Source organism: Syngnathus typhle, linkage group LG7 (assembly GCF_033458585.1).
Source record: "Syngnathus typhle isolate RoL2023-S1 ecotype Sweden linkage group LG7, RoL_Styp_1.0, whole genome shotgun sequence".
In the NCBI taxonomy this organism is placed as follows: domain Eukaryota; kingdom Metazoa; phylum Chordata; class Actinopteri; order Syngnathiformes; family Syngnathidae; genus Syngnathus; species Syngnathus typhle.
In genome coordinates this window covers 3,112,556-3,129,218 of record NC_083744.1, presented here as the reverse complement: position 1 = coordinate 3,129,218, position 16,663 = coordinate 3,112,556, and the positions used below count along the sequence as shown (strand labels likewise).

Sequence of the window (16,663 nt, the reverse complement as noted above, 5' to 3'; positions counted from 1 at the left end):
GCTAAATGCAGAGGACAAATTTCACCACACCCAGATGTGTGTGTGGCGATTATTGGGACTTTTTTAATGACTTTATATCTCATTACCCTATTTCACACACGGATGGCTTCAGGCTTGACAACCACATTGACTCGGTGGTTCAGATCGGCTCGGGTCTGCGACACAACGTAATAAAGAAAATAACGGTACTATAATATCCATCCATCTATCTATCTATCCATCGTTTTTCTGAACTGCTTTTTGACACAAGCTTCGCTGGTATGCTGGAGCTTAACCCAGCAGACTTCGGGCAGTAGGCGGGGGACACCCCGAACGCCAATTGCAGGGCACACAGGCAACCTTTCGAGCTCAAAACCACAACCTACGGGCAATCTGGAGTGGTCGACTACAATATTGACACTGTAATGTAATATTGTGCCTCAATAGATAAATTAGTTTTGTTTGTTAGTGTTTGCTCATTCAATTCACATCAAGATTAACAACTAACCGCACAATAATATTGAAATGTTTATTTTTCTGATGTAAAAAAAATTACTTAGGTAAGCTCTCAATAGTACCAAAAATATTTTGTTTTTTAGAAATATTTGTATTTTAATGAAAATACTTTGTCTTACGATGAACACACATCACGGAACTTTATATACAGAACAGAAACACTGCACTATCGATAAAACACAAACACTGCAAACAGTAATGGAAGAGGATTTCTACTATACAGGTTGGGTTGAGTCGAGTGGTGACCGTGAAACGTTAGAGTCACCATGGGCCTATCATCTTAATCAGAAATCTTGCCCGCAGGTACATCAGGCCAGCTGGATGTCGCGGGGAAAAACGGTGACGCGCGTGGATGACACTACAGAGTGAAGCTTAGCACTCACATAATTGGTTGCCTGGAGATGAAGTGGGCAGGGCCAAGAAATTATCCACTCTTGTCACATAACTTTAGATATAAAACACAAACACTTCACTATATATAAAACACAATCCCTGCAAACAACAGTATTTAAGTCGATTTCAACTACAAAGGTTGGGTTGTGTCGAGTGGTCACTGTGAAACGTTTGAGTCACCACGCGGCTATCATCTTAATCAGAAATCTTGCCCGCGGATCCGTCGGGCCAGCTGGAGATCGCGGGGAAAAATGGTGACCCGCTTGGCGTGGATGGCGCACAGGTTGGCATCAGAGAACAGCAACACCAATAAGGCCTCAGCCGCCTGTAAAGATCCCAACAAGTCGTCAATGTGTAACCCGGCCCGAGTGTCCCGCTGCGTCTGGCGTCGGCAAGGGCAGCGGAATATTTTGGGTTGCAGAGAGTCGGCAGGCGGAAATGGGGCATCACCGATTGTCACTTGCGTACACGCCAAAGTTGGTCAGGGATCGTTCAATGTCCCAAATGTTCACCGACCTTTTTAGGAAGTTCTTGTTGTCGCAATAAAATTTTGAACATGTAAAAAACTCCCTGTTCAAAATTTCCCCCGCGTAGAAGAAAAGTACAGGTGAACATTTGCCAAACGTTTGGTCACTGTTTGTCGAACGTTTGCGACCTTCGACAAACCATAACGAAAATGCAGTAATCACTCCATTTGAAAACACTCGCAATTCTTGGTCGCTCAGTAGGATAGAGACTTTAGTATGACATTTGGACCTCCCCGGCGACTTTACCTCCTGAAGGGCCATCAGGGCGAAGACCTGCCATCTGAGGGCACTTCTGCCATATGACTGGCACACCTCACGGACCTGGGTGTGTGGGAGGGTGGCTACATGTCAAGGCAATGATCTGACAAGCTTACGGGCTAACGTGTGAGCTGGTAACACCTTACCAGGCGAGAGAAGGGCGCTTTCCTGATGAGGAGCTCTGTGCTCTTCTGGAACTTGCGGATCTCCATTAGGGCCTTGGTCCCTGGCCGGTACCTTCGCCTCCTGGGCGCCGGCGCAGGTGGCTGAGCTGGAAATACAAAAACCTTTAGCAACGTGCCATCAAAATGGAACAACGGCGCAGTGAGCTCACTATTCCCAGATGGGCCCGGCTGCTGTGACTGCGGCGGGCGGCGCCCTCTGGGGGATGCCCTCTGCGGTGACTGTGGCGGGTGGCGCCGTCTGGGGGCTGCCGCAGAGGATGTGCATTGCACTCCGGGGGATGGCCCAGGCAGTGGCTGCGGAGGACGGCGGCGTGGATTGCCGCCTTTTCTTCGGCTGGACGAGGAGTTGTGGCGCATGGCTGACTACAGCATACATATGTACATGAAAGACACGCAACAACACTCAACAAAGAGCTAACGCAATAGCATGTCCACTTTACAAGTGCTACAATTAATCGAGTCATCAACAACTAATCGCTAATCAAACTCATTGAACTACTTCGATCACTAATGAATTGTATAGACTAGAGACCTTGTTCAACTTCAACTTGTCCAAAGCCTCAAAAGGATTCGAGATGAACATTGGCCTGAAGACCACGAGGGTACAACATTACATGACAAAATATTGAATCTGTTTGTTCTGCTCTACACGGGACAGTACGCCCTATTGGACCGCGGGTTTTCTGGTTTAATAGTTTAAGTTTTGCGGATGAAATGGTGCCTGTTTCAGATCATTTTACATGTGTAACAAATATTTACTATCAAATTCCCACGGTCGTATTGTCCCACTGCAAACATTTGAGAGGTGATGTCAGGCCTAGAGAACACAATCTTACTCGCATCCCGTTTAAAAATCCTTCGATAGATACGCACCCTGATGGACCGATTACACTTAAACTAGGTTTAATGAATATTAGATCGCTTCATACGAAAGCACTTCTCGTTAATGACCTCATCACGGAACATAATCTAAACGTTTTTGGTCTCTGCGAGACCTGGTTAAAACCTAATGAACTGCTGCCGCTTAACGAGGCCTCGCCTCCAAATTTTCAGCTCGCATGTGGAGTGTCCTCAAAAAAAGGGTGGGGGTGTCGCCCTCATCTCAAATTCCGAGCTTGGATTTAGGCCTCGTTCGATCAACGTATTTGAAACATTTGAAGTTCTCACTGTCCGATCCACCGCTTTACCGTCATTTTATCTTGTGGTTGTTTACCGTCCACCCGGGGCTTACTCTGGCTTCCTGGATGAATTTTCAGAATTCGTGGCTGATCTAGTAACCAATGCGGATAATATAATTATCATGGGCGATTTCAACATCCACATGAATTTACCGTCAGAGCCACTTACTTCGGCGTTTCAGACTTTAACTGATACGTTTGGTTTTACGCAAGCCGTACAGGTAGCAACGCATAAGAATGGAAATACCTTAGATCTGGAATTATCCCGAGGACTTGCAACCTCAAATGTAGCAGTACTGCCATACACTACTGTTCTGTCTGATCATTACTTAATAAAATTTGAAATTTTAGTTCCTTGTCAAAGACAAGAGAGCAATCAGAATTATAGGAGCCGTAATTTTAACTCCATGACTGCAACTGCCCTGAGTTACTGTCGCCGGCAACCGCCATATTTCCCGCATACATCGGCTCTATTGATAATCTTACAAATGAATTCAATGCGACATTGTTAAATTCCATTGACTCTGTGGCGCCGTTACGTCTGAAAACTCGCCGTAGATTGCCTACTCCGTGGTTCACAGATGAAACGCGTACGCTTAAGCAATTATGTCGAAAGCATGAGCGCAGACGGCGTTTACTCAAACTTGAGGTTTTCCATCAGGCATGGCAGGATAGCCTCCTGAAATATAAAGATTCGCTTATCTTAGCAAAAACTCTGTATTTTTTGCAAGTTATTAATCTCAATAAAAACAACCCTAAACACCTATTTGATACAGTGGCAAAACTGACTCTACACCAGCCGAACCCCGATAGTTCCTTCCACTCAGCTGACGAGTTTATGAAATGTTTTGCTCAAAAGATTGAATCCATTAGGGACGAGATCAAGAATACCATTCCAATCGCTCAGTCGAGACCGCCGTTTACCAGCGCTGATGATCATGCAATAACCCTCTCAAATTTTAAAAGCGTGTCCCTTGAAAGGCTTACACAATTGGTTAGTGCGGCTAAACAAACAACATGTTTGCTCGACCCTCTTCCAGCCAAACTAAAAGAATTATTTCAAATTTTAGGACCATCCGTCTTAAATATAATCAATCTGTCTGTCTCTTCTGGGATAGTGCCAACAGCCTTTAAAACCGCTATCATTAAACCGTTACTTAAGCGACCAAATCTTGACCCGGATGGTCTCAGTAATTATAGGCCAGTTTCAAACCTCCCATTCATACCAAAACTTCTTGAAAAAGTAGTAGCGCAGCAGCTTATTGATTACATGGTCGCCAATAATCGATATGACTCTTTTCAGTCTGGTTTTAGAGCTAATCATTCCACTGAGACAGCACTTGCTAAAGTGACTAACGATCTCCTCACAGCTATGGATTCAAACACTTCATCTGTACTGTTACTACTTGATCTCAGTGCTGCCTTCGACACTGTAGACTTCGATATTTTATTAGGGCGTCTTAAAAGTTGTGTTGGTATTTCAGGGTCAGCACTAGGCTGGTTCTATTCCTATCTATCAGACAGGACGCACCGAGTGGTCCATGGCAATACGTCCTCGGAGCTCTATAATGTTACGTGTGGTGTCCCACAGGGATCGGTACTGGGACCAATTCTATTTAATATTTATATGATTCAGCTTGGGGACATTATACGTAAATATAATATTAGTTTTCAATGCTACTATTATACATGCGTTTGTCAAGTCGCGCCTGGACTACTGTAATTTATTATTCTCTGGTCTTCCTTAGTCCCGCTTCAAAAGTCTACAGTTAGTACAAAATGCTGCTGCAAGGCTGCGCTCACGGACAAGAAAATGTTATCACATTACCCCAATATTAGCCAACTTACACTGGCTCCCGGTCCATTTAAGATGCGACTTCAAGGTTCTTCTATTAACATATAAATCCCTGCATGGCTTAGCGCCTTCATATCTCGTCGACCTAGTTGTTCCTTATGTTCCGTCTCGTAACCTTCGTTCGCAAAACGCTACTCTTTTAGCGACACAGAGGGCCAAGAAAATGTCTGCAGGGTCTAGAGCAGGGGTCACCAACCTTTCTTAAACCGAGAGCTACTTCCTGGATACTGATTAAGGCAAAGGGCTACCAGTTTGACACACACTTCTGAAATAGCCAATTTGCTCAATTTAGCTTTCACTATGTGTTAGAGATGCACCGATCCGACTTTTTCAGTTCCGATACCGATACCGATGCCGTGGCTTTGCATATCGGTCGATACCCGATACCGATCCGATATTATGGTTGACTTAACAAGCTACATAACTCTACATGTGGAACAGAAAAGACCAAAGGCAATGGCATCAGGCAGACTACACAGTTCTTTGCTCTAAATTAGGGGTGTCCAAACTAACGGTCCAGTTTTTATTGGCCCGCAGCAAATTCTGAAAACATAATTGAATATGGCCCGCACAAGAAGCTTGAGCTCAGCTTCTCAGTTTCCACACTAGATGGAGCCGATCGCGCAACCACAGCGAGCCGGCCGGGCGCTCACTGTCGCATTGCTTTAAGAGCGTCTTTGTGTTTTAGGATGGCTTTACTGCTCCCACTTGCTTTCTTTGGAAGCATGATAAGGGGTTAATACAATCCTCAAAGTAACGAAAATACAATAACTACGAAGTCAGTCGGCATCCGGGCCGCGCGGTCGGGTTTTCTCTGGTCCTCCCGGCTCATCACGTGAAGTTCGACCTCCAAATCTTGTTCAACAACCGAAGCAAAAAAATCTCGAATTTTTTGTTCAAATTCCGATTTGTTCGAGAACATGGACGTTCGGAAAACGAGGTTTGACTGTAAAATAAATAGATGCAGCTCACAGACACGTGCTGCTATTTGAGCTAATTTTAGAACAGTCCTGCGGGCGACTCATGCTGTCCTCACGGGCGACCTGGCGCCCGCGGGCACCGTGTTGGTGACCCCTGGTCGAGAGCATTTTCTATTCGGGCTCCAGAGCTTTGGAATGCCCTACCAATGGATATTAGAACTGCTACCTCAGTAGAAACATTTAAGACACGTTTAAAGACACATTTCTATGATATGGCCTTTAACTAACCTGTAGTGGCTGATTCGGCCGGAGTTTGTCCCCCCCCCCTCCCCGGCAGGTGGTTAGGTGGCACCCAAGCTGACAGCGGCTATCTGGATTCTTGTGGGCCAATTCAGGATGGGGGAACTGCAACTCAACCTCCTCGAAGACACTTTTTTTTCATTGATTTTCATATTATGTATTATTTGTGCCCTCTCTGCATCCATTTCAACCTGGTGATCCTGAAAGGGTGATCCTTCCATCAGTGGTCCCTTCTCAAGGTTTCTCATTTTCCCCTGGCAGGGGTTTTTGAGTTTTTCCTTGTCCTTTTGGGAGCTTAAGATCAGGGGGTGCTTTGAGAATAATTGTCAATTTTTGTCTATGTGAAGCCCTTTGAGACTGCTTGTGATTTAGGGCTATACAAATAAAATTGACTTGATAAGTTACACGGATGCATTTACAAACCAGCATGTGTATTTGCCTGTCCGAGCAGGAGGAAAACCCACTCTCTGCGAGGTCGTGTTCAGTCGCTGTTGTGCTTCGGCTGGCACTCACGTTTTTACAACTGTAGCTGGGTAAAATTGCAGTCAAGGTTGCCAGGACTGGTCATCACTGATTACTTGAGCTTCTTATCACTTGTTATTGTTAGCAAAAAAGATCACTTTTAATCGTCGACAGTCACAAGTTACGTTTGAGAAGCTCAGATGGAATTTAAAACTTTTACTGCTCCCTATTATAGGAGAGATCAGAATCATACCCCTCAACCCGTGTTCGTCACTCTAATAACCATTGCTTTAAATGCTTATTTTTTCCAGGGAAGGACCATTCATAGTCCAGGTCTCATGAAATGAAAACATATTCAAAATGCAAAAAGGTTGTGTCCCACACCTTGCCAAAAGAACTTCGGACATCACGTGACGGATCCCATTTATTTTTGTTTATGCACACATCCTAACTGCATAGTCACGGCAGTTAAAATTAAAAAAAAATAAAAATTAAAAAAAAGTGCAGAAAAAGATACAATAGTAATTTTTAAATTAAATGCATAGTCGCGGCAGTTAAAATGAATAATAATTGTAGACCTACATACAACAGTAATATTTTCAAAATAAAACCTTCTCGGACGAAATGCATCATAATTAGCTGTTTAAAGGTAATACTCCCTGTCCTATGCATCGTGGGCAGTGTAGGCTGACTAAAAAGCTTCAAAATTCACTTACTAGTGAACATGTAAGCTAAAAAGACATTTTACGCGCATGTGTCACATTTTGACCTCACAGTGTAATCTCTTTATTGGTCACAAGCAAATTGATTAAAAAGATGAGTAAAAAATGTTGGAACATGATACTGGTGGTCATATCCTACAGTTTACATGTTGACATCATGCAAAGGTACACTGGTTGCACCAGGTATGTTTTTTTTTTTTTTATCTCACTATTTCACTTGTCAAGTTCGGAATTGCTCACTAGTTCACTAGTAAGGAATATGTATGTCCACTAGTACCATTAGTTGGGATCTTCCCAGCCTCACTATCTGACTTGTGGGGTTCAAAATGTTAACTAATGAACTAGTAAATGCAAAGGGATTTTCCTTTCTGACTCACTCGTTCTGACTAGTAAGTCAAAATGCCTTATTTGTTCACTATCTGCGTATATCCGTTTAACTAGTCACTCTGGACTGAACTAATTCACAAGAAAGAAAACACGTTTCACTAGTTAACAAGTGAGGTTAAAATTACACCAGCTAGTGAACGTGTACTAAGGTACCATTTTGAGCCTCACTAGTTAGCTTGTAAGTCAAAATAGATGGTGCGTAGCAAAGTGATCTGTGCATTCATGAGTAAACATCCATCCATCTATCCATCCATCCATTTTCTGAACCGCTTAGTCCCCACGGGGATCGCGGGTGTTCTGGAGCCTATCCCAGCCATCATTGGGCAGCAGGCGGGGGACACCCTGAACCAGTTGCCAGCCAATCGCAGGAAATACAGAGACAATCAACCATTTGCACTCGCACTCACACCTAGGGACAATTAGGAGCGCTCAGTCGGCCTACCAAGCATGTTTTTGGGATGTGGGAGGAAACCGGAGTGCCCGGAGAAAACCCACGCGTGCCCGGGGAAAACATGCAAACTCCACACAGGGAGGGCCAGAGGTGGAATCGAACCCGCACCCTCCTAACTGTGAGGCGGACGAGCTACCCAGTGCCTCACCAAGCCGCCACGAGCAGACATGTAACCCATATTTCTGTAAAGTCGGCATCCACTAGTTCTATTCGGTACATTTTTTTACCTCACTAGTAGAACTGGTTAAGTGAAAAAGTCGCACTAGTGCACAATTTGGGGCATAACTAGTCAACCAGTATTTTTCTACAAGTTAGATACCACGGCTTCAATGGGCTTGCACTAGTTAACTTGTCAGTGGTTTATTTATCATTAGTTAACTGGTGGGCATTTCAGCTCCTATTAGCTAACTTCTGCCGAAAATCATAGGTCACTAGTTAACATGTTAGAATAATTCACGTTTGACTAATTTACATGTTGCTGAAAATGAGTGACTGGTTAGAGTTTCTGTGCAACTCGTAAGACAAAGTGCGTAACTCGTGTGGCTCAATGTCCAACTAATGTTGAGAAAGACCGAACTAATGGAAAATACTGTCTAATATCGAGGATATGGAATAAATGATCAAATTGCTTGCCATACATAACAGCCCCCACAGTAGAACCTGCTTCCACCCCCAGGTAAAATTGCTTTAGTGTAAAATTGTAGAAGTGAGGTGACATTGCAGTTAAAACATTGCAGCGACATGCTGAATAGAATGTTGTTGCAGCCGTCTGAAAAACTGTCTGGGACGGGGCAAAAGTGCCATTTTCTGTCTGTAGAGTTTAGAGTAGTAAGTCGGAAAGCAGGCAGAAACGTCATGTGACATACGACAGTATCCTCGTCGTCTCACATACTTACAAATTTGTTTGCCTTTCAGTTCAGTGCGCGTGTCTTCTTTTTATTCACTTGGTTGTTTGCTGTTCAAATTTCAGAAGTCAGGAGGTGGCGACGTGTTGTGACGTCGTTATACCGTCCGCTACAACGTGAGCTTTGCAAAAACAACTTTGCATTTTTTCAACTTACCTTTTTTGTCCTTTGAACTCGTGTCGTCGCTGTGGCTCTTCAACTTGCCAGGGTGTGCACGGGGAAGCTCCGAGAAAAGTGGCAAAGTTCACTTTATAAGCAGCCAAATCGAGGAGAAAACCAGTCTAAATTCAAATGTCGCGTCCCTCAGCCTTCGAGCAATCAGCGTGAAGCGTCAGTGCTACTCAGGGGGGCGGGCTAAGTGAGGCGTCAGTGTCGGGGAGTGCTTGAAAACCAGACCATCGCCACTCGACGGGGTGGCATCAGAAGTGACCGAGAGAGAGTCGCTTCTCAATTCACTTCCGTCTCCAAGAGAAATTCATAGATATGGAAATCATAATGCAATGACAAAAAGAAAATATTAAAAAGAAAGGGCGTAGGTTTATACAAGGATGGTAGGGACAGATCACAACCACTATTTGGGGAATACAAAATAGTCCTTACTTAAATAAAATAGTAAATATGAATATTTACTATTTAATTTTAATACCGCGAAACTCTACATTTATTCATGTAATATTTCAGTATATTACGCAGTGGTAGCATTAATTTAAAAACTATTTTAACGTAGTTTTTTTCATGAGAGATTCCGAGATTTATTCGAAGCTATGACAATAAAGTCAAAGTCAGCTTTATTGTCAATCTCTTCACAAGTCAAGACACACAAAGAAACCGAAATTACGTTTTCTCTATCCCACGATGACGAGATATATTACACGATAGACATACAAGTAAACGACACAATATAAAAACAAGAAGGCACAAACAATAAATAATAAGAATGATGGAAAAATAATAAATAAACAGATAACACATTAAATAAGAGGAGCAAAACGGAGCCAGTGTGCATACAGCAGACAGTAAGCGTAGCGCAAAAGTACAGGACGCTACGCAGAAAGGGGAAGCGAGTTCAGTTCCTACTATCCCACGGTGACAAGACATAGTACACAATTTACATACAAGTAAACAACACAAAAAGTAAAAACAAGAAGGCACAAACAATGAATAAATAAGTGAAGAATAAATAATAAATAAACAAATAACATAATAAATAAGAGGAGCAAAAATGGAGCAAGTGTGCATACAGCAGACAGTCAGAATATAGCGCAAAAGTACAGGACGCTATGCAGAAGGGGAGAGAGAGTTCAGGATAACAGCCTGGAGTATGAAGCTGTTGTTGAGTCTGGTGGTGCGGGAGCGCAGTCTCCTGTACCTCTTCCCAGAGGGCAGAAGCTCAAACGGAAGAAACAAAAGAGTGAGCGGGGTGACTCACATCACTCATAATCGTGGTCGCCTTGCGGGTGAGATGGGGGATCTAAATGTCTTTCAAGGAGGGGAGTGAAGCACCAATAATCTTACCAGCCGTGTTCACTATGCGCTGCAGGGCCTTCAAGTTGTAGTCAGTGCAGCCGCCACCCCAAACAGCTGGAGAGGACGCTCTCAATGGTGCCACGGTAAAATGTAGTCATGACGGCCGGAGGAGCGCTCGCTCGCCTGAGTTTCCGCAGGAAGTACAGGCGGTGCTGGGCCTTCTTCGCCAGTGATGCGGTGTTGGTGGTCCAGGAGAGATACTCACTGATGTGCACCCCCAGGAACCTGGCGCCGTTCACTCTCTCCACCACAGCACCGTCGATGGTCAGCGGCAGGTGTTGGGTGTGACCCTTCCGGAAGTCAACAACAACCTCCTTGGTCTTGTCGACGTTCAGCAGGAGGTTGTTGTCCCTGCACCACGTGGTCAGAAGGTCAACCTCCAGCCTGTACTGAGTCTCGTCTCCCTTGGTGGTGAGACCCACCAGAGTCGTGTCGTCAGCAAACTTCACTATGCGGTTGTCGCTGTGGGTTGCAATGCAGTCATGCGTCAGGAGGGTGAAGAGCAGCGGACTGAGCACGCAGCCTTGGGGGGCCCCCGTGCTCAGCGTGATGCTGGCGGAGATTTTGTTGCCAACACGTACCACCTGTGTGGCCTCTGACAGAGGAAGTCCAGTAGCCAGTTGCAGAGGTAGGTACTGAGGCCCAGCGTGTCAAGTTTGCTGATGAGGCGTTGTGGCACAATGGTGTTGAAGGCAGAACTGAAGTCCACAAACAGCAATCTCACATACGAGTCCCTTCTCTCCAGGTGGGTGAGGGCCGAGTGGAGGGCAGAGCAGATGGCATCCTCAGAGGACCGTTTGGCTCGGTACGCAAACTGGAAGGGGTCCATGGTGGGGGGGAGAACGGATCGGATGTGCTCCATGACAAGCCGCTCAAAGCACTTCATGATCATGGGCGTAAGTGCCACGGGGCGGTAGTCATTGAAGCAGGACGGAGCGGGTTTCTTCGGCACAGGTACGATGGTGGCAGCTTTGAAACACGACGGGACGATGGCCTGCTGCAAGGAAGTGTTAAAGATGGCTGTGAAGACATCCGTCAGCTCACCAGCGCAGTCTTTCAGCGCTCGACCTGGGATGTTGTCAGGGCCCGCCGCCTTACGGATGTTGATAGCGGCAAGCGCCCTCCTCACGCTGTCGGCGGAGACGCACAGGGGCAGTTCGTGTGAAGGGGGAGTGGCCTTCAGCGGGCAAGTGCTGTTCTGAGCGTCGAAGCGCTGTCCATGCGGCTGTGGCAGGTGGCGGCGATTCCGCTGATGGGGTGGCGTGGTCCTGTCGCAGGTGGCGCCAGTACGTGACATACGCCAAAACCAGCAGACACAGAGACAGCTTCTTCCCCCAGGCTGTTGCTCTGATGAACTCACACCACTCTTAGAGTCTCAGAGTCATTACTGTGCAATAACATCCTGCTCTTCACACCTTTTTTGAATTTGTCTACACCATTTTTGCCATTTTTCACATGTCCTGAGTGTTGTTAGTCACCTAAATGTTGAACAGAGGGTGTGTTTTACCGAAGTCAAATTCCTTGTTTGGCACGCTCAAACATGGCGAATAAAAAACTCTTGAATCTTGAATTTGTATGGGCGGGGGGAGTTCACAGCGGAAACCGACCACAAGCCACTTGTCTCCGTTTTCACCAAGCCACTCCTCTCAGCGCCCAAACGACTCCAGACCATGCTGCTCACACTACAGGGATACAATCTGAAGGTGGTGTACAAGCCAGGGCCCGACATGCACCTCAGTGACACCTTGAGTAGGGCCACGGCTTCACCGCAGGGGCCTGGCACGAGATATTCGAAACAGACTGTTTGCTGCATGCAGAGAGCACAAGTGAACACTGAACAGATAAATCAGGCTGAGCATCTGAACGTCACCAGCCAACGGCTGAGGCAGATAAAATTGCACACAGTGGGTGATGGGAGTCTTCAGCTGTTGCAGGAGGTGGTGCTCCGTGGTTGGCCAGATCGCCGGGAGGACACTCCATTGGCAATCAGAGAATACTGGTCCATCAGGGATGAGATCAGCGCACAGGATGGAGTGCTTTTCAAGAGTCAGCGAGTTATAGTGCCCAAATCATTGCGTGCTGAAATGTTGAAACGCATCCATGCCAGCCATGTCGGAGGAGATGCCTGTTACAGACAGGCCAGAGACACGCAATACTGGTCCAACATGCACGGTGAGATCAAGGACTATGTGAGCCAGTGCTCAGCCTGCAACGAATATGCACACCGACAGCAGCGGGAGACGATAATGTCCCATGCACTCCCTACACGACCATGGCAGATCCTCAGCATGGATCTGTTCACGCAGGCTGGCAAGGACTTTCTGATCATGGTTGATCATTATTCGGATTTCTGAGAAGTAGAGCTGCTCCCAGATCTTTCAGCTGAGACCACGGTGCTGAGGTGCAAGGCCCAGTTTGCACGGCACGGTCAGCCTGATTGGGTAATTACAGACTGCGGTGCCCAGTTCGACTGCGAAACGTTCAGGATGTTTGCGAGAGACTGGGACTTTGACCATATCAAATCCTCTCCCAGGTACCCAGAATCAAATGGGAAGGCTGAGTCAGCCGTGAAGATTGTCAAGAACCTGTGCAAGAGGGTAGCAAGGGCGGGGACCGACCCTTGGCTGGCCATCTTGCAGTGGAGGAACACGCCTACGGAAGGCATGCTGAGTCCCGCGCAGAGACTGATGTCTCGCAGACTGAGAACGCCACTCCCGGTTGCTGACACACTTTTGGAGCCGAGTGTGGTGGCGGGGGTTCTAGACAGGCTGCGAGTAAAACACCAGACAGCCAAACTCTGGTATGACAAATCGGCCAGAGATCTGCCTGAGTTGTGTATCGGACAGGACATAAGGATGAAGCCCCTGCCTGGGGACAGGATGGGCAGGTGGCGGAGGGGAGTATGCTTACGGCTGGTGGGCCCCAGGTCATACCTGGTGGACGTCGAAGGGACACTGTACTGCCGTAAGGGGGAGGGGGGGGGGGGGCTGCGACCTGCGGAGAGTAACGCCGCAATGCCGGGGCAGCACGGAGTGCAGCACAACAACCCACCAGCTGACAAACCCGGGTATCCACCTGACACCGCGATTGACACTACGGATGACACTGACACAGTCGCTCAGGAGCTCGCACTGCAGAGTGACGTCCACCAGCCTCAGAATGGATCGCCTCTACATACACCTGTGCCAGGGCGCAGGATTATAAGAGCGCCAAAGAGACTGGACTTGTGAGCTGCGTTGGTACTGTGGGCCCTCGCGATCAATTGGGTTGTTTATGGAAACGAATGTGTAAAAAATTATATGTTGTACACTGTTCTTTGAAATGTGAGTTATATGTTGTACACTAGGGGTGTAAATCGCAGGTTTTGTCACGATACGATATAATATCGATACAAAGAACTATGATTTGATATTTGCCGATATCTTAAAGCCTGCTGCGATTCATTCACGATATATATCGCGATATAGTGCTCTACGATCGATTTTTTTTTTAATAAAAAATATAGAACAATATCCTGATTTATAACAATTCGTACGCAAAATCAACAAGGTACTGCAAACTCTATATTTAGGAATTTACAAGAGTATTGCAGTATACAAAGTGCTTATTTTAACACTAAACTTTGATGTTGTGTTTTTTCTTTAAATATGCGGCGAGATTTGTGCTCCCTGAATATTTGATCACCGCATGGCAGGATTTACAAACTGCACGTGTCTTGTCCGTTGAGCCATATTTTCTTTGGAATCCAAAGTGCTTCCAAACGAATGACTTGAAGCCTAAAGGGGAGCAAATTTCTTTGTCTTTTTGGACACTAGCCATAGCACCAGCCCAGGAGCCGCGTACTAGTTGTCGACTCCCCTTTCACGTGCCTGCTCTGTTCACAACACAACGCCGCGCACTGCTCCCTGCTCCCGGAAAGAGGAAGCAAGCAACAATGAACTGGATTTCAAAATAAAGTCGCGTCTAATGTCCGAGGTCAAACACGGCGATATAGATCGATGTTTACGTTTAGCATCGATGCCAATAAATCGTAGAGCATTATATCGATTATTCGATGTGTATCGATGTATCGTTACACCCCTATTGTACACTGTTCTTTGAAATGTGAGTTAGGAGTTGTTTAAGTGTTTGCTGATACGTAAAGACAAGGGGGGAGACATGTTGTGGGAATTTAATTTTGATCTTCATGTATAAGTTGCCATCTATGAAAGGGGAGATGTTAGGGATGTCATACTGTGTTGTGTGACGTCAGGAGACGAGCCGCGGCAGTTGAATACAGAGAGAGACGTGAACAACAGCTGTTGTCTTGGGTCTCATTCATATCAGTACATATATTACACACAAACCTTCTATCTTCTTTGCAAGAACCGCACGTGAGACAGTTTGGCCATTTTACGCTTGCAAGCGGAGATGCCATCAGCACCCTGTGTGATACAGAGATGCTTGAAGAGCAGTATGACTTAGACCTCTTGCGAGGGCATATTTATTGAGAGGGTGGGGGTGGGGGTGGGAGGGGACAAGTTTGGTGTTCACCTCAGCAACTAGTTAATCAGTGCAGAGGGTCTTAAGGCTTTATTTTACAAGGTTGTGGAAACAGAAACTAGTGGAGCATTTTAGATAACTAAGCAAGAATGTTTCCACATCATTTTGTGGAAACTTTCCAGAGTCAAGGTTAAAGGTTTTAACAAACGTAATAATTCTAGTCTACACTCCAACATAATCGTACAATCAAGATAATTTGTGAACTCTAACACTCCTATTATAATATCTTTAAATATTAAGGCTTTTCAATACACAAATATATTTATCAAACAAGAGAAAACGTAAGAGTAAACCTTTTACTAGAAGGAATGAGTGAACAACTACGTAACCATTATATTTGTACACTGCCATAACCTGTAAGATATGCGAATCTCCTTGCCGTTTATAAAACCTCTACCTGCCGCAAAATAAGCTGTCATCCCGTCAGCTTTGGCCTGTTTGATCCCGTGCCGCAACTTCTTGCTCTCTCTCTGTCCTCCTTAGACAGGTACTCGCTCCGGCGCCGCACAAAGGAGCGCAGATGAGCGTTGTTCCTCGCCTCCTGCCTCACCATTTACGGTGCCTTGCGAAAGTATCCGGCCCCCTTGAACCTTTCAACATTTCGCGACATTCATTAATAAATAAATTAATAAATGAATGAATGAATGTGGATAACAGAAAATTATTTTATTGTATCGAAGCAAAGCTAAATTGATTTTTAAAAAAGTCAATCTATTTTGTATTTTATATCGATCACGTTTACCAGGCTTCATGTAGGCCAGGGGTGTCCAAACCTCTTGCAAGGAGGGCCAGATTTAGTATCGTGAAGGGGCCCGGGTGCCAATAGTTTTTTCAGACATTTTTTAACTACAAACATTTCAAAGTCAAAGTCAAAGTCAGCTTTATTGTCAATCTCTCCACATGTCACAACACACAAAGAGACAGAAATTACGTTTTTCTCTATCCCACGGTGACGAGACACATAACACGATAGACATACAAGTACGCGACACAACGCGTCAAAAGTTAACTTTACTCATATCTCGCGGAGAGGCGGGATGAACGTTTCAGTTCTGACTCCGGGTTTCCTCTATGGAGTTTGCATGTTTCTCCTAGGTAGTCCTGTTGCCTCCTGCATTCCAAAACTGTAAATTATAAACCAATTTACCGTAATGTTCGGACTATAAGTCGCTTCGGAGTACAAGTCGCATCAGCCATAAAATGCCCAAAAAAGTGAAAAAAAAACATATATAAGTCGCTTTGGAGTATAAATCGCATTTTGGGGGGCAATTTATTTGACAAAATCCAACACCAAGAACAGTCATGAACAAGCAACAACAGGCTAAACGATAGGTATGGTAACGTGACATAAACACAAACAAAGAGCTGAGAACGGCCCTGACGTAACATTCAGAGTTCTTTAAAATAAAAAACTATTACATAAATAACACGTTTATAAAATCATCTGTGTCACTCTAATTCAGTGCTTCTCAATTATTTTCTGTTACGCCCCCCCCTAGCAAGAAGAAAACTATTCGCGCCCCCCCTCCCCACCGTGACTATCCTAACTTGTCTTG

The 16,663-nt window shown here is 45.4% G+C and overlaps 2 protein-coding genes across 4 annotated transcripts in view; both read right to left on the bottom strand.

Moving 5' to 3' along the window:
- LOC133157241 (collagen alpha-1(I) chain-like) overlaps positions 1–16,663 on the bottom strand; it is a 337,276-nt gene that overhangs the window by 132,927 nt on the left and 187,686 nt on the right. The window lies entirely within an intron of this gene.
- Positions 495–9,457, bottom strand: LOC133157247 (histone H3-like centromeric protein A). 2 transcript variants are annotated; one of them, XM_061283634.1, is made up of 6 exons: positions 9,195–9,457; positions 9,030–9,088; positions 2,008–2,221; positions 1,820–1,944; positions 1,662–1,736; positions 495–1,213 (listed from the first exon to the last, which is right to left on the bottom strand). In XM_061283634.1, the coding sequence occupies exons 3-6, from the start codon at positions 2,213–2,215 to the stop codon at positions 1,088–1,090; spliced, it is 534 nt and encodes a 177-aa protein (XP_061139618.1). In that variant the 5' UTR covers positions 2,216–2,221; positions 9,030–9,088; positions 9,195–9,457; the 3' UTR covers positions 495–1,087. The 2 variants fall into 2 exon arrangements, with proteins under 2 accessions (XP_061139618.1, XP_061139617.1); XM_061283633.1 differs by lacking the exon at positions 9,030–9,088 and having other exon boundaries at positions 9,195–9,450.